The following is a 17,798-nucleotide window of genomic DNA, read 5'->3' on the forward strand; positions in this document are numbered from 1 at the left end:
TTTGTCTCTTATTCCTTGCCCTCTGTCCCTCCCGGGTAAATAAATCTCCTTTGTGCTGAGAACTTGGTCTTGGGGGTCTTGAGCTGATATCAATTTCTTACAGAAATAGTTGTGTAAAATGCTAAAATATGCATATAGGTGTAAGCACTCCTGCGGTTGAAAACTGACTGGCAGAAAGGGGAATAGCACTCCGGGCAAGCTCCTGTGGAAAGGAAGTCATGAAGTTGCTCTAGTCTGTCCTCCTGATCATGGACCACTAGACTCTGTTGTCCTTAAGTCTGGCTTTTGGGCCCTGAGCTGACCCATCAGGAGTTGGCCACTGACCACTTACCCTTTCTATATATTGACTGTCACCATTGTCTTTACACCCTGTTTTAGGGCCTTGAGCTAGCCCACCCATTGTTCTTTATGCCCTATTTTGGGGGGTGTGTTGGAGTTCCCCAAGGACCTAGTTTTTTGTCTAAGAAATAGGAAACATGCCGTGGGAGATTCCAGTGGCTGATAAATCCAACACACAACAGCAAATCCAGGACAGTTTCTGGACAAAATGTGTATCCTTTAATGATAACGCTAAACTTCCATGCTGGGCAGACAGCTGACTCCTGACTGTCTTACCTGCTTGCACACTGTCTGCTTCTGGCCTTCTTCCGTTTGACCCCTCCCCGCCATGCTTCTGTTTTGAACTCTGACTTCTTATCCTCCAGGTTTGTTTCCCCAGCTAGGCCAGAGAAGACAGCAAAAAGGATGAGAGAGTCCTGCCCGTATAGGGGTTATTTTGCAGCAGAGGACAGGTTAGCTGCAGCAGCCTGAGAGCTAGTGTGGGGGCTCTGATCCGCTGGAGGCTTGCTTGAGTTAATAAAGAACTGGATGCCTTCTCTGGAGGTTGGGGGGCTGTGGGGGTGCTAAGAATGTAATGGCTTTTCCTGGCAAACAGAAGCCCACTTTTCAAGATTTCTGAGGAATGCGGAGTATTTACCGGGTCAGAGTCCAACCTGAGTTGAGCCCAGACTGCCATCTCAGGGGCGTGTGTGTGTGTGTGTGTGTGTGTGTGTGTGTGTGTGTGTGTGTGTGTGTGTGTATAAGCAGCTGACCCTGGGAGGGGTTGATTCATTCAGTCCAGGCATCCACACAGCTACTGTGGGTCAGAAACAGGGGACAAATAAGTTCCAGAGGAGAGGAGAGGCGCTCCGGCACAAGCTGCTTCTGAGAGAAGGTACCAGGCTGCGGGCTGGCAGGGAGGGTCCTGGCTCTAAAAACAACTCTATTACAACTTGGATGGCTCTGTGAAGCTAGCTGGGCCAGCAGATCAGTGGTTTCTGGGCAACTGAGCCTGAGCGTCATGCTGGTCCATTCTAGACGCTAAACAGTGGCCTCTGTTAGTCCCTCCCGGTCTTGTTCGGTCTCGGCTTTCACTCCGCTCTCCCAGCAAGGCCCCACGTCTCCGCCTCCATCCCTGCCGTCCTCCCAATCCACAGTCACAGCTCATAGCGCTGGAGTGATTATGCAGAGATCCGGCTTGCTCTCCGGGGCCTGGGAATCTCACCTGTGTTCATCTGCCCTGCAGGATGCAGGCGTGGAACCTGTCGTGCCTGGGCCTGGGCCCAGTGCTGGCCTCCTCATGGCATCTTCTGCTGCTCTTCGGGGCTTCTTGGCTCGTGGCGAGAATTCTGGCCTGGGCTTACTCCTTCCATGAGAAATGCGCCCGCCTTAGATGCTTCCCTCAGGCCCCTAAGCGGAACTGGTTTTTGGGTCATCTGGGCACGGTGAGAGTGTCAGGAGGATGGGGGGTATCTGGTAATAAACAGACATGAAGAATGGGGATCAGGGGTGGGGGCAGGAAAAGGCTGGGGCGTAGGACAGCAGTGAGGTGAGGGAACCCCTCTCTCCTCACTGTGCCAGCCCGTCCACTTCTGGCACCTCACACTCCTATGCTCGGAAGCCTTCCTTCCTTTTTTTTTTTTTTTTTTTTTTTTTTTCTTTCACGCTCCAAGCCTGCTTTGCATCACATTCCCACCGGGCAGAGTGGACTGCACAGGGCGAGGACATCCCCGATCCCTTCAGTTTCTGCTGTTGGATTTGAGGTCTCCCTGTAGCATGTCCGAAGTCTGGGCCCTCCTTGACCCATCTCTGTTGATCTCAGGCCAGTGTCTGTACCTCTCTGGGCGGTTACTTGGCTTCCCGACCTCCACCTACAGGGGCTCCGTGGGGCAGGCGAGCGATGTGTACACTGTCACCCCTCCAGCTGCTTGGACTTCGTCCCCTCGGATTTTGTCATCTGCTCTCGAGGTTTACCAGCTGACTCTAATGTCCATTTTGGGTCAAAGCTTAGGAGTTTTTAACATCTGTAGTGCCAGAATATAACACCCAGTGTCTTGTGTGTGCCAGGGACGCTCTCTATCACAGCATCACAGCCCAGAAGGACCGGTTCCTTTTTTTTTAGGGACCTCTCTGGCTCTCACACAGGCCTAGATCCTGAGAGAGGCTCCAGCTCAGCACCCTCCCATCATCCCCCGTGACCCTTGCTCCATGCTGCGCTGGTTCCCCATTGCTAGAGCTACGCCTTGTGTTTCTAGGGATGCCACCTGGCAGGCTCCACCGCCAATGCCATTCACCACAACCCTCTTTCCTTCCAGCTTCTCTTCTCATCTCCTCTCATCACTGTCCCCCAGGACCGCCTTCTCTACAATGCAGCAGCCTCCTTCTAGTCCCTCCCATCACCACTTAGCTCAGACTCCCATCATCTCTGAAGTTCTTGTTGATTAGGTTTTCTTTCACAGACATTTGTAAAATCTTCGCCTTTGATGAACTCACCCATCCATGTTTTCTGATATGTTTTTCACAGGTGACATCTTCGCTTCCATCCGTCTGCCTCCAATATGACTCCTTCTGTACTAAACCTCCTGACTGTTTGCCCTATAATCCCATGAGTCATTTCGTTCTCTGCCTGCTTTCCCCGGCCTGCTCCTTGTGCCCTCTACTTTGTGGTTGCCAGGTCACTGAATCCTGACCCCACCTCATCCATCTCTCCACAGTGCTCTGCTGTGCCAAGGTCCCCTCTTTGCAGGGAGATCATCACAGGCTTCAGGATGACATCCTCATCCGTCGTCTTTCTGTGTCTTCTCCTGATATCACACAGTCCCCCTGCCAGTCTCCTCTCATTCCTGTCTCCCCCCCCTCAAAGCTGCCTTCTGACCTCAGGGTCCAGCCCCTGAGCTGCCCATCACTTCCCTCTTTAGATGACTTCCAAATTCACATCTCTCCTGAGCAGGGAACCAAGATTTGGAAACCTTCAAGATTCTTTGCTGTGAAAGTGGGGAGATGCGTGCCCAGACCTGGGGTTAGTGGGCTGTGCTCTGGTTCAGGGACAAGTGAGAGAGAGAGGGAGAGAGAGAAAGAGAGAGAGAGACAGAGACAGAGACAGAGAGAGCAGAGGCAGAGGGAAAGGACAAGGAGGGAAGAGAGCATGTTCTAGTTTGTTTCTCTGTTGCTGTGATAAAATACCATGACCAAAACCAACACGGAAGCCATGGAGGAATGCTGCTGACCAGCTTGTTCCCTAAGCTCTTGTTCAGTTGGCTTTCTTACACCTCTCAGGACCATCTATCCAATAGTTGCACCACACACAGAAGGCTAGGCCCTCCTACATCAATCATTAATAAAGAAAATGCCTACAGATTTGCCTAGAGGCCAATCTCATAGAGGTGTTTTCTCAATTGATGCTCCCTCTTCCCAGATGACTCTGGTTTGTGTCAAGCTGTCAAAAAACTAACAAGCACAGGGAGTGAGCAGATGAAGAAATGGAGGGAAAAAAAGAAAGACAATTATAATAAAGAAAAATACATAGCTATACATTTAGATTTAGCTAATAATTTTTTTCAGTTACATACCAATCTTTCCATGTCATCTACTTATATGATCTATCATGTATCTATTTAATCTATCTATCAATCTATCTATCTATCTATCTATCTATCTATCTATCTATCTATCTATCTATCATTCTATCTATCTGTCTATCATCTATCTATATCTATTATCTGTCATCTATCTACCTATTTATCTACTATCATTCTTGGTCCATGTATATTAATCTATACATCTATGTATCATTTATTCTATGTATATATGCATGTATGTATGTATTTATCCATTCATCCATCTAGTGATTCATCCACCCACTATCCATATTTAGATCACAAAATAGAGAGATGAGGAGAGAGACACATCAGTGAAAGGTATGTAGATAGAAACATGGATACACTAAGAAACACATATAATGAACCCTGGTTGACTTAGTAAGAATCAAGGATGAATAACCCAAGTAGGAGGGTAAGAAGGGTGAGGTGTGGTGGGCACAGAGGAAGAGCATCTGATACACCTGCCAGGACTAGCCTCGGCTCTTCATCTTCAGATCCAGAACAATGAGGAAGGTATGCAGATGGTGACTGAAATGGGCAAGACCTTCCGAGATGTCCAACTCTGTTGGCTGGGACCTGTCATCCCTGTGCTGAAGCTTGTGGACCCTGCATTTATTGCCCCCCTGCTCCATGCCCCAGGTACCTCTCCCAGGGTCCCAATCTTTGGCCTCTCCTGTTTTTCATCTTGACTGGAGATGTAGCTCAGTGGTAGAACACTTGCCTACCAAGAACAAAGCCTTAGGTTCCATCCCTAGAACTAGAAAGAAGACTCTCTTTTATGAATGTTTATGTATGTGCATATGCATATGTGGGTCCACATGCACGTGTCTATGTATGTGTATGCATGTGCACATGTATGTGGAGGACAGAGGACAACCCTTCTTGTCATTTCTAGGACCACTGTCAATCTTGTCCCTCACTGGCTGCAGCTCACCAGTTAAGCTAGACTTGCTATCCACCAACCCCCAGGGATCCTCCTTGTTTCTCCCTTCCCAGCAGTGACACCATCCTGCTGGCATTTTTACACATGCTCTTTTTATGAAACTTGTGTTCTTAATGCTTGCAAAGCAAGTATTTTACTGACTGAGCTATCTTGCCATCCACAAGAGTTATGTCCACAAGAGGGGTCTTTAGGTACAGTTGCGTCTAGATTCCTTACAGTGCAATCAGGAATCTTCATCTTCTAGTTCTGTTTTCCTCTTGGAGGACCTTATCTTCTTGCTGGGAAAGATGGCTTCTAGTCATTCAAACATCAGGGAAAATTCTGTGGTTCTAGATAAAGTTATAGATAACCTTCCCTGTTTCCTCTGCTTAGTTTAATGAGTCTTGGCTGCCCCAGCCACCTTCGATAGGAGGGACCCCAAGCTGGAGATGATTTGGGACAGAGATGGTATGCAGAGTGCTGCAGGGACTGTCCACTAGAGTCCAGACGGGTCAGCTGTGTCTGGTTGGCTCTGGGGCTGCTTGATGGCTGGAGAGGGCAGAGGCAACTCTTCCCAGTGGGCATGCACGTGGCTCTGAGAATAGAGTTGCCCTTAATTCTGAACAGTTAATCCTTAGTGTGGCACAGAGGAGAGAACTAGAGGGGTCTGGGAACTATCCAGGTCACATTTGGGACTCAAAAGGGACCATATTTCATTGCCAATCTGGGATTATCTGAAGGGCACAATTAGGTGATGCCAGAACTGTTACACACCCATGTTTATCATGTCAGGGAATACCATGTGTGTTATGTTTATGGCAGGTCATGATAACATGTGTGCCTGTCATATATACCAGGATGTGTTAGGACATGTCAGAGAGCTGCAATTGACAGTGTGTCCTAGGTCTTTGCAGAGGCCTGTAGAGTGCTGTGATGCACCCAGATGTGGAAGACATAGTGGACCATGTAGCAGCCATGTGAAGGCATGCTGGGACATGCTTGTTCCCTGCCAGGCTGAACTTTGCTCTCTCTGCTCTACAGACTGGTCTGGTCTTGTCTCACCTCCTTCCTCTTCCCTGCTGTCTTTGTCCTGGTTCCTTTCCTACCTCCCTGTGTTTGGAGGGGAAGTGGGCATCCCTGGGGCTGGGAGTCCCCACCCCTCCCAAAGTCCGCCTTTCATCTTCTCCATGGCCCCTGATTGTCCTCCTTCACGGCAGCTTTGGTGGCCCCCAAGGACATGACTTTCTATGGCTTTCTGAAGCCCTGGCTGGGTGAGTACATCAAGGTGAGGGTTGGGGGACACCTTGGGGGTCAGAGGAGGGTTCCACCTTTGCTCACTGCAGTGGCTTCCCTCCCAGGGGATGGGCTCTTCCTGAGTTCTGGTGACAAGTGGAGTCGCCATCGCCGTCTGCTGACACCCGCCTTCCACTTTGACATCCTGAAGCCCTATGTGAAGATTTTTAACAAGAGTGTGAACATCATGCACGTGAGTTCCTCAGACTCAGGGTCCCACGTAGAACATTGCAGAACAGGGAGTGGCCTCGGATAGATGTAGTCTGATCATGTGTTTCTGCTGCATGGTCTTGGGGACATCAGTTTTCTTCACCAAGCCTCAGTTTCTCCATATTTAGAATGTGAATAATAACAACTTAAGATGGTCAGAATAACACCATGGAGCTATGCTCCTTGCATGTAGACAGGGCTCACAGAAGACCGGTATCTACTTTCTGAACTTACAGAAGTTCTGGAAAGCCAACATGTTAATGTTCATTATCACATAGTAGGTCTTTTTCGCTTAGTACACCAGTCTTAGTTTACTGGCTCAAAGCTGGGCAGTTGTATTTCCAGCACTGAGAGAACTGAGGCAGAGGAATTGTGTGTTCAAGGTCAGTCAAGTCTTGAGTATAGTTCAGTTCCAGCTAGCTATCCTAGCATGAGCAAGGCCCTGGTTTGTATCATCAGTTTGAGAAAAAAAAGAAACAGTTTAAAACTGGTCTTGGTAGGCCAGCCAGGCCTTCCCCTTCATCCCTTATCATCCTTAGGGAATCACTGCTTTGCTAGAATGGAGATAGTGTTTCCAAGACAGGGAAGGCAGAACGTTCCATGGCTTTCCAAGCTACATTTCATCCCCAGCAGCATAGAGTCTTTTTCACAATGCTTTTTAGGTAAAAACAAGTTCCCAGTTCAGTTCAGATTGAAGACCTGGGAAGATGGACCCCACCTCCCAATAGAACTACTCTCCGAATTTCCTTGCAAAGGCTGATGATAGAAGGATTGTGAATACTTAGGGCCACTTCTATAGTCACTTACTACTGTACTAATGACAGTGATAACTGATGCTCACGTTTATTGAGCATCTACTGTATGCCAGTTCTGGGATCTATGTTGTCTGTTGTAATTTCTGGGCTGCTCTGAGGCAGAGGCAGCTATGACAGTTACATTATAGACGGTGAATCTGAGGGTCACAGAGATCAGGGGGAGCTTCCAAGCACACCGGCCGTGAGAGCGTGAGTGGTAGCACAGACATTGAAGTGTGGCTTAGGGGGCAACAAATAAGTTCAAATTTGAAGGCTCGATTGCTTGCTCCTGGAGAGGGCAGTGGCCTGACCAAGGACACACAGAAGTTGGTAGAGTTAATTGAAAGCTCTTGACTTCTAACCCTGCATCTTCATTTTCTACAGTCCCACTTTCTGTTCCCATCCAAGTCTGGCTTCTCTGGGGTCAGGTAGAACCTGAGGCAGAAGACCACGAAGCTGGTTCTAGCAGAGAGGTCTATCCTGATGTTTCAGCTTGGGCAGGGGTTCGGGAGCCAAGGCTTAGCCCCATCCTTGTCTCCCTCTCTAAAGGTGAAGTGGAAGCGTCTGGCCGCGGAAGGCAGCGCCCGCCTGGAAATGTTTGAGAACATCAGCCTCATGACCTTGGACAGTCTGCAGAAATGCCTCTTTGGCTTTGACAGCAACTGTCAAGAGTGAGTCCCTGTGCTGGGTCAGAAACCTGAGCTGTGGATCAAGAGAGAAGATTGGGGAGGAGGGACTGGCAAGAGGGAGCAGAGGGGCCCCTGAGGAGGTGGGTGAGAACTGTCGGAGAAGGACAGAGAAGAGGGTGAGTGGTTCTTCCAGAGTTTCAATTATCTTGGTAAAGGCAAGGAGGTGCGGATGAGTGGTACATGGAACAGGCAATGAAGCGGTACCTCGGAAACAAGGTTGGAGGATGTATTTGACTTGTTTTTGTGACAAGATGTCTAAGCAAAACATGTTCAGAAGGAAAGACATATTTTGCCCACTGGTTTCAGTCCATCAGGGTTGGAATGACAGAGCAAGGCAGCTCCCGCCATGACGGCTGAGAAGTACAGAGAGAACACGTCTGTGCCAGAAAGCTTCCTCCTTCCCCTAGAGATTTGCGGCTGTCCACACCGAGAGAAGGTGTTTACCTCCTCTAGAAACACCAGGCGCTGTGGCGCACGCCTTTAATCCCAGCACTCGGGAGGCAGAGCCAGGTGGATTTCTGTGAGTTCGAGGGCAGCCTGGACTACAGAGTGAGTTCTAGGAAAGGTGCAAAGCTACACAGAGAAACCCTGTCTCGAAAAACCAACCAACCAACCAACCAACCAAACAAACAAACAAACAAAAAAAAAAAAAAAAAGAAAAAAGAAAGAAACACCCTCTGCCTTCCTGCAGATGCATGTTTGACTAATCTTGAAGATGCTTCTCAATCTTACATATTACCAAGATGACCATCACAGATAGTTCTAAAGTACACAGACCTTTCCTTTCCTAACCTCTTCCCTCTTCTCCCCCTTTCCCTTCTCCTTTGCCTATCCTTCCTTCCTTTACCTTTTCCTTTCTTGACCTCATCTCAGTCTGTAGTTAGCCCGGGAAGGAACTCACTATGCAGATGAAATTGGACTTGAGCTTCTGATGCTCCTGCATCCACCTCCTGTGTGTTGGGATCATAGCCAGGAGCCAGCATTTCCAGCTGGTGGCCAGATCTTAAAGATGTTGTCTAGCCAGAAGGGTGTGAGCTCCATCCTGAGTTTCCCAGGTCATAAGAGAAGGTTCTGTACAGCAGGGAGTCCTAGTCACAGTGAGCTTTAGGCACCCTAATCAATAGAGGAGCTTCATAGAGATACAGGGGGCAAGGAACCAGGCGAGGAGGGTCTGAGCCTGGGCAGAGTCACAAGAAACCAAAGGAGAAGAGCAGGAGCAGATGCTGGGTGAACTAGAGGAGGAAATGATGTCCACTTATGCCCTGGATTCCTGGGTCAGGAGCTACTTGTAGAGAGCAGGAAACAGAATTTGTGCTTTGTGGATGCCCTTTTTCAGGATGGACCCTGGTCCTTGGACTCTCTGGCTGGAGCTTCTCTGGGGTTTTGTGTGCTAAGTTGCTTCCTCTCTCTGGCCTGACCTGCAGGTCTCCCAGTGAATACATTGCTGCCATCTTGGACCTCAGCGCCCTGGTAGCAAAAAAGTACCAGCAGGTCTTCTTGTACATGGACTTCCTGTACTACCTCACTGCTGATGGGCGGCGCTTCCGCAAGGCCTGTGACGTGGTGCACAACTTCACAGATGCTGTCATCAGGGAGAGACGCCGCACCCTCAGTAGCCAGGGTGCTGATGAATTCGTGAAGGCCAAGGCTAAGACCAAGACTTTGGACTTCATTGATGTGCTCTTGATGGCCAAGGTCGGTTTATGTGGGTTACAGGAACATTAATGTGCATTGTTAGATAGAAAATGTTGCAGTTGAACAAAAGGATGCTGAAGAGCATTTGATGGTACTTGTAAAACGAAGGGCAGGTTAGGAAGAAGTTCAACAGACGTGCTTCTGTTGAATGCTGTGTGGAAGGAGCAAACATTAGGAAACTAAGGAGGAAAGTGTGGGGCGGGCTCTGGGGGAGAGACAAGGCGGGGTCCTGTAAGTACAAAGGCTATCAGAGCTGGCTCAGATCAGGCTCAGCAGCCCTCAGACATGGCAAGCAATGAGGGTCTCATTTTGTCTTCAGGATGAACATGGAAAGGAGCTGTCAGATGAGGACATCCGGGCAGAGGCTGACACCTTCATGTTTGGAGGTGAGGGTCCCTGTACAGCCACAGAGGAGGCAGGGGTCAGTCAATCGAAGGGTCTCAGAGAGGAGACTCAATTATACTCATGATTTCTTGTGAGTCTGCACCGAGCCTAGATACATGTCTCCTGACCCCTTTCATCTAGTATTTATGTCCGCTCATCCACCTCTTCCTATCCTCCCCGGGGGCTTTAATACTTGAGCACTGTAGTGCTGAGGGGGCCAGAGATCTAAGTTTGCCTGTCTGCCCCTCAGGCCATGACACCACAGCCAGTGCACTCTCCTGGACCCTGTACAACCTGGCGAGGCACCCGGAATACCAGGAGCGATGCCGACAGGAGGTGCGGGAGCTGCTGAGGGACCGAGAGCCCCAGGAGATTGAATGGTGAGCACTGTGGTTTCTATAGCTGTTGTTATAGCTTTGAGGGAAAGTTGGGCTTATGGAGATAGGGGCAGTTCCCATGAGTGAGAGAGAATAAACAAGATCCGAAGACCTGGAATTTCTAGCACCCCAGAAATTCAGGGAGGATCGATTTGAGGAGGCACAGGCTGGCCACAGTGGGTCATCACCCAAAGGACAGAGGCCGATGTGAGCTCTCAGTCCAGAAAGACAGGTGGTTGTCTGGTACCAGGGCTTGCGGGTGGGGCCAAGAGGTGAGAAACCACAGTCAAGAGTTTGAGGCCTCACTAGTGGGGAATGGTCAAGGGTGATTGTTGCCAAAGGGGGCCAACTGTAGCCTTTAAGGCCGTGGTTGGGGGTTCCCCCACCTCCAAGGATGCCAGTGGGTGCAAAAAGCTCAATAGTCACTCACACGAGTCCAGGAAAGTGTTTACACCCACTGGGAGAAGGGGAAACTCACCAATCCAGTTGATGTTGGATGGAGAGCCCTGAGGTCAGTTAATTCGAAAAGTGAGGCTGTCGTAGGTGGACCGGGCCCAGGATCCTGGTGTGCCTCGAACTGCCGGCAGGGCCTGCCGAGTCTCATGGCACCAAATGTTGTGAATGTTTATGGCGGGAGATAAAGTCACACCATACAACAAAATCACGTGGGAGGTGTTTTGGGGAAGGGATGAGGAAGGGTGTTGGTTTTATGCATCGCTGTTTATTCTGTGAGGAAAAGTCACAAGACACAACAAAACCCACTATGAGAGCTTATTAGGAGAAGGGAGGGACAGGAAAGAATGTGATCAGGCCTGTTGGAGAGACATGTGAGGAAGGGAGGGTACATGGGATCTGCCTTTTATGGACTACCCCCCCCCCCCATGCACATATGGGCCCAAGTGGATGCGCCACGCATGTCCATAGAGATTACGTGATCACGCTGGGAACAAATTACGTGACATGCAGCGCACTGATTACTAGGACATACGCCGGAAACGACTAGGCTGAAATGACTAAGTGTCTCGCCAGGGCCAGGGCATGCGCAGTCATGGAGGCGTGGCTAGAATTCCTATCAAAGGGTGCAGAGACCGGCCTTTGAGGGAGAAGTGGCGGGTAAGGGACAGGAGGTGGTCGCCAGTCTTTATAAGGGGACAGAGCTCATGTGCACAGAGACTATGTAGCGAGGTAGTGGACAATGTATTCTGAGGACCTTGAGCTGACCACCGTACCTGCCCGAATACTGACGAGTGCCTACGCACAGCGGGTGTTCTTAGTGGCTGCAGCTGAGGACCCTGAGCAGGCCAGCACGATGCCTAAATGGCAACACTGGGTGATACAGCATGGCCTGGAAGTCAGTATCTTAATGCCTCTGCATTCAGGAGTTACACGCCCAGTTTGGACACATCTCCATCTAATTCATTAGTTAATTAGTTTGCATACAGCGTGTTAGGGTTCATTATGGCATTTCAAACCTAATTTGTTTTTCGTGGTTCTCACCGCCATCTCTAGCATCATCTCTATGACCACTTTTACCCTTCCCCCCCTTCAGCCCTGGCCTCTGTTCAGCTTTCATGGCCTCTCTCCAATATCTTGTGTTTGACCCTACTGAAATCCTAAAATATATCCTTTGTGTCACATGTCATTAGCGTTGATTTGCAGCAATTCATTTACACATATGTATGTTTATATATATCAGTCACTGTAAATATCATGAATCTCTAATCTGAATTCTAATTTGATCCATGGTCTCTTCATATACAGAAATTATTTTCTCATGTATATTTACTTCTTCTTTATTTGTTCTTGCATTTTCTACTCTTAGACATTTAGACATCCTTACTGGTAAGTAATGAAGATACTGCTTCCCAGCCACCGGTGGTGGTGCACGCCTTTAATCTCAGCACTTGGGAGACAGAGCCAGGAGGATCTCTGTGAGTTCAATGCCAGCCTGGGCTACAGAGTGAGTTCCAGGAAAGGTCCAAAGCTACACAGAGAAACCCTGTCTTGAAAAACCAAAAACCAAAACCAACCAACCAAACAAACAAAAAACCCAAAACAAACAAACAAAAACCCAAGAAGATATTGCTTCCCTTTCACCTGTCTGGGGAGGGGTTGGTTCAGTGCTGACTTGATAAGTTGGTAGAGTTGCATTTCTTTTCTGTTCTGTGCACACCAGTATTACCCGTTTAAAGGAATGTGTTGTATACCTCAAAATCACCAGAAGAAAGGATTTTGAATATTCTCACCACAAGGAAATGACAAATCTTTGAAGTGACAGATAACGATAATTAACTTTTGTTTTGTTTTGTTTTTTGTTTTTTCGAGACAGGGTTTCTCTGTGTCTTAGATGTGCTGGAACTCTGTAGCCCAGGCTGGCCTCAAACTCACAGAGATCCTGCCTCTGCCTCTCAAGTGCTGGGATTAAAGGAGTGCACCACCACTGCCCAGCAACACTAATTGACTTTAAAGGTTTCATGTTTTAGAATCTGGGAGAGACAAGCTTTTTTGAGACAGCTTCTCATGAAGGTCTTGGTGGCTTCCAACTTGCTGTATGACTGAGGCTATCCTTGATTATTCTAACCCTTCAGCCTCCACCTCCTCAGAGCTGCAGTTCCACACCTGGTTGATGTCACACTTTTTGTTTGCTTGTCCCTGATTTGTTTTTTAAAAACCCTTCCTCTAATCTACCTATCCAATTCCCAGCAACATGAGCACGGTCTTCAGCAGATACCGTATTTTCAGGCATCCCTGTGCCCACCTACTCAGGATTCCACATGTCTCTTTTCATGTTCTTGCTGAAACATGTTTTCATGTCCTTGTTCATGTGTGGCAACATCGTTTTAAAAAGTTAGTCTCATTTTTACTACTATGGTTTTGTAATGGGTGTTAGTAAATGATAGGTGGGCTCCTTAAAAAAAAAAATAGATACAGAGTGACACTCTATAGCCCCAGCTGTCCTGCAACTTATTCTGTAGATCAGGGTGGCCTTCAGCTCAGAAATCCACCTGCCTCTGGCTCCCTCTTTTATTTTTAGATGGACTTACCTTTGTAAACTTTAACTCTTCCAGTTAGAATAAGGTTTTTGGGTGAGGACACAGTTCAGTTTTGGATAATTGCCTAGTGTGCAAATTCTTTAATGCCCAGTGCTGGCAGAGAAGGATTGTCATGTGTAGCTAGAGTTTTCCTGCCTTGCCCACAGTCAGGACAAATCTCTCTCACCCGCCAGTCCCACAGCCGCTCAGACCCAATCAAGTAAACACAGAGACTTATATTGCTTACAAACTGTATGGCCATGGCAGGCTTCTTGCTAACTGTTCTTATAACTTAAATTAATCCATTTCCATAAATCTATACCTTGCCACGTGGCTTGTGGCTTACCGGTGTCTTCACATACAGCTTGTCATGGTGGCGGCTGGCAGTTTCTCTGACTCAGCCTTCTGCTTCCCAGAACTCTCCTCTCTCCTTGTCCCACCTACTTCCTGCCTGGCCACTGGCTAATCAGTGTTTTATTTATTGACCAATCAGAACAATTTGACATACAGACCATCCCACAGCACAGAGTGTGGCGGTGGTGGCGCACGCCTTTAATCCCATAGGTCTGTGTGTGTTCAGGGATACAGCCAGCATTGGAGACATATGCCTTTAAGACCTGGGGGGCTGTACATACAGACAGTGATGAGGCAGTCACGTGTTTGGGTTTACAACCAATGAGAAGGCAGAATGACTATGAAACGACTTACACCAGGGAAATAGCTTTCTTTCGGGAAGCTGGGACCACCGCAGGAGGAAGGGTGAGATTTTAGCTCTGAGCTTTGATCTCTTGGCTTTCTCTTTTACATTGTTCTGTGTTTCTTATTTAATAAGACGGTTGGTTACATCTACAGTCACGTACAATAAATAAATAAGCAAATAAATAAATAAACAAAAGACAAAACGTCAAAGTAGGGAGGTATTCCTCAGGAAGGGGAAGAGGACAAAAGAGGGTAGTGGAGGGTGAACATGATTAGAATACTTACACTTCTTTAAAAATAGCAACAAATAAAAAAACTCTAAAAAGAAACCAACTCTGGCAAGAGTTTGATTGGATGATATTGAAAATGTTGATGATTTAGAAAACCTGACACATTTATAATAATAGATCACTCTAGCCTTGAATATGGAAGGCATCTATGCATTCAAAACATCTTACAGTATGTCTTAGGGCTCTACTGCTGTGAAGAGAAACCGTGACCAAGGCAACATACAGAAGTATTTAACTGGGCTTGCTTACAGCTTCAGAGGGCTAGTCCATTACCATTATGGTGGGAAGTGTGTTGGCGGGCAGGTGGGCATGGTGCTGGAGAAGTAGCTGAGGGCAGCAGGCAGGGAGAGAAAAAGGGAGAGGGAGAGAGAGAAAGAGAGAGAGAGAGAGACAGAGACAGAGAGAGACAGAGAGACAGAAAGAGAGTCAGAGACACACAGAGAGAGACAGACAGACAGAGAGAGACAGAGAGACAGAAAGAGTCAGAGACACAAAGAGAGACGAGAGAGAGACACACAGAGAGAGACACAGAGAGAGAGACAGAGAGAGAGAAGGGCCTGACATGGGCTTTTGAAACCTCCCAGCCTCAGTGACACATCTCTATCAACAAGGCCACACCTCCTAATGCTTCCCAAACAGTTCACCAACTGGAGACTAAGCTTATGAGCCTCTGGGGGCCGTTCTCATTCAAACACCACACAGCACCTAAGGACACTTTTCTTTTAAAAAATTAAATTACGTTTATTTATTTAATTGTGTGTGTGTGTGTGTGTGTGTGTGTGTGTGTGTGCTCCCACATGTGGCGGACAGGTAGGCTACAGTCAGTTCTCTTTTTCCATCATATGTGTTCTGGGGGTTGACCTTTTGTAATCAAGTTTGGCGGCAGGTGCCTTTACCATCTGACCTGTCTGACCAGCCGAGAAATATGTACTTCTGCTTTTGTTATTTCATGATATAATTTTTTTATTATGCACCATTTCCTGTAGCCTAGATTGGCCTTTAACTCCTGATCCTTTTGCCTCCACTTTCTGAGGCTGAGTACCACCTCACCCAGGTCAGATGAATACATTTTTTTAAAACTTTTTCGCTCTGAATGTATGCAAGCATTTAAGGATATCTCTTTTTTTTTTTTTTTCTTTTTTTCAAGACAGGGTTTCTCTGTGTAGCTTTGCGCCTTTCCTGGAGCTCACTTGGTAGCCCAGGCTGGCCTCGAACTCACAGAGATCCGCCTGCCTCCGCCTCCCGAGTGCTGGGATTAAAGGCGTGCGCCACCAACGCCCGGCTAAGGATATCTCTTGAGGGGTGCGTTTCCTTATAAACATTTCCAATACCAGGTCAAGCTTTCTTCTGGTATTTTTTCCCATTCTTGGTAGCTGACCTCTGTAATCTCAGAATTTGGAAGATAGAGGCAGGAGGGTCAGGAGTTGAAGGTCATTCTCCATTGTTTGAGACTTTCTTTAATAAACAATCAAAAAACAAGCAAACATCTTTGATTCATCTGGAGTGCAAGTGTTTAAAGGAGGTGATTAGTACCCCTGGATGGTAGTGAGGCTGAATGGGGCTCTGTTTTTGTTCCTGGATAATTAAGTGGTGGTTCCTTAGGGATGACCTGGCCCAGCTGACCTTCCTGACCATGTGCATCAAGGAGAGTCTGCGGCTGCATCCTCCCGGTACAGACCTGGTCCGGGGCTGCATCCAGGACATTGTGTTGCCTGATGGTCGAGTCGTCCCCAAAGGTGCCCACACAAGTTGGGAGGAGGCCCCAGGGTAGGATGGCGGTCCTTAGAGGTAGCGCGGATCTGGTACTGACTGTCTTCTTCTACCTAAAAGGCAGCGCATGTGTCATCAGCATCTTTGGGGTTCATCACAACCCCTCAGTCTGGCCAGACCCTGAGGTGAGGCTCCTCCCTTGATCCCTAGGACTTGGGAAAAGGGCACGGTACTACCCGACACCCAGAGGCTGTCATTCTCCTGTCCCCATACCCATCTTTTCTGGGGCTGGCTGGATGTGCAGAGAGACACGACCCATCAGTTTAGTCTTTCTTGGCCCGCAGGTCTATGACCCCTTCCGCTTTGACCCAGAAAACCCTCAGAAGAGGTCACCTCTGGCTTTTATTCCCTTCTCTGCCAGGCCCAGGTGAGGCTAGAGCGCTGGGGTGAAGGGGTGGGATCTAAGCATGATGGGGTGGGGTTGGGGGCCGGGATGGTCGGATTCTGTGTTTCCTTCCCCCCCTCTGCACAGGGTATGCTAAAGGTCACCAGAAATTGGGGTTGGAAGGTGAAGGGTGGCCGCTACGTGCTCAGAGCCCTACCCACCCAGGTCTGGATCGGGCGCTGAGGCTGAGCCAGGTTCCTGGGATGCGGATGCACAAGCAGGGTCCCGGGCGTGTCATTGTCCCTCCTGTTCCTCATGCTGACCAGGCGCGGTGGGGACCCGGTCAGGTTGGGTCTGAGGACTCTTAACTGGGTCCTGGCACAGTCAAAGTTCCCACCCCGCCCTGCCGCAGGAACTGCATAGGACAGACTTTCGCCATGAACGAGATGAAGGTGGCGCTGGCGCTCACCCTGCTGCGCTTCCGCGTCCTTCCGGACCACAAGGAGCCGCGCCGGAAGCCGGAGCTGATCCTGCGCGCAGAGGGCGGGCTGTGGCTGCGGGTGGAGCCGCTGAACGAGGGCGTGCAGAGACCCCCACACCTAGCTGAGGACCTCCTCACCCACCCACCTGCCTTTGCGGATCCCTGAATAATCAGAGTCTCACTGAGTGCCAGCAGTGGGTCTGGAGGAAAACAGAGATCCTGTTGGTGTGTTGGGGGAGAGGCTGGGTCGGTGTCTCTGATCCAGATTCCCACTGCCTTTGTTCACCATTGACCTTCTAGGCTGACGAGAGTTCTTCTCCAGCTTAAGTAAGGGGTTTTATTAAAAATAATTGTTATTTACTCTGACAATTCCGTACGTGTTTATAATGCATTTTGCTCACATTCACCTCCATTTCTCTCTTACCCTTATCTTATTATTGTTCTTCCTCTCCCGAACCCTTCCCAGCCCATACTTTCCTATCATGCCTGGTAGCACCAAACCTGCAACACCAGCACTCAGGAGATAGAAACCAGAGGATCTGAAGCTAAAGCCACCATCTACTTTCATATACATATCTAAAAAATAAAAACATACATGTAAAACACACACACACACACACACACACACACACACACACACACACACACATATATATATATATATAACACATATACATACATGCATACACACACAGAAAGAAGAGAGAGAGAGAGAGAGAGAGAGAGAGAGAGAGAGAGAGAGAGAGAGAGAGAGAGAGAGAGAGAGAGAGAATGTAGTCCTGGCTGTCCTGGAGCTCCCTATGTAGACCAGGCTGGCCCCAAGTTCAGAGATCCCCCTGCCCCTGCCTCCTGAGTGCTGGGATTGAAGGTGTGGGCCACCTTGTTCCCGATTTTGTTGTTCTTCCCCTCTCCTCCTCCCC

General features: G+C 48.6%; 1 protein-coding gene across 4 annotated transcripts; it reads left to right on the forward strand.

Annotated features, from left to right (window-relative positions):
* The first annotated feature begins 369 nt into the window (after nt 1–369).
* On the forward strand, nt 370–17,247 carry LOC102923866 (cytochrome P450 4F5-like). 4 transcript variants are annotated; one of them, XM_076559303.1, is made up of 13 exons: nt 377–1,213; nt 1,565–1,763; nt 4,412–4,556; nt 6,057–6,110; nt 6,198–6,325; nt 7,686–7,807; nt 9,250–9,520; nt 9,840–9,906; nt 10,155–10,284; nt 15,905–16,038; nt 16,133–16,197; nt 16,357–16,439; nt 16,810–17,247. In XM_076559303.1, the coding sequence occupies exons 2-13, from the start codon at nt 1,566–1,568 to the stop codon at nt 17,042–17,044; spliced, it is 1,632 nt and encodes a 543-aa protein (XP_076415418.1). In that variant the 5' UTR covers nt 377–1,213; nt 1,565; the 3' UTR covers nt 17,045–17,247. The 4 variants fall into 4 exon arrangements, with proteins under 4 accessions (XP_076415420.1, XP_076415418.1, XP_076415419.1 ...); XM_076559305.1 differs by lacking the exon at nt 16,810–17,247 and having other exon boundaries at nt 370–1,213; nt 16,357–16,443; XM_076559304.1 differs by lacking the exon at nt 1,565–1,763 and having other exon boundaries at nt 379–1,213.
* The last annotated feature ends 551 nt before the right edge of the window (nt 17,248–17,798 follow it).

The sequence above is a fragment of the Peromyscus maniculatus genome, chromosome 22, assembly GCF_049852395.1.
Source record: "Peromyscus maniculatus bairdii isolate BWxNUB_F1_BW_parent chromosome 22, HU_Pman_BW_mat_3.1, whole genome shotgun sequence".
Taxonomy (NCBI): domain Eukaryota; kingdom Metazoa; phylum Chordata; class Mammalia; order Rodentia; family Cricetidae; genus Peromyscus; species Peromyscus maniculatus.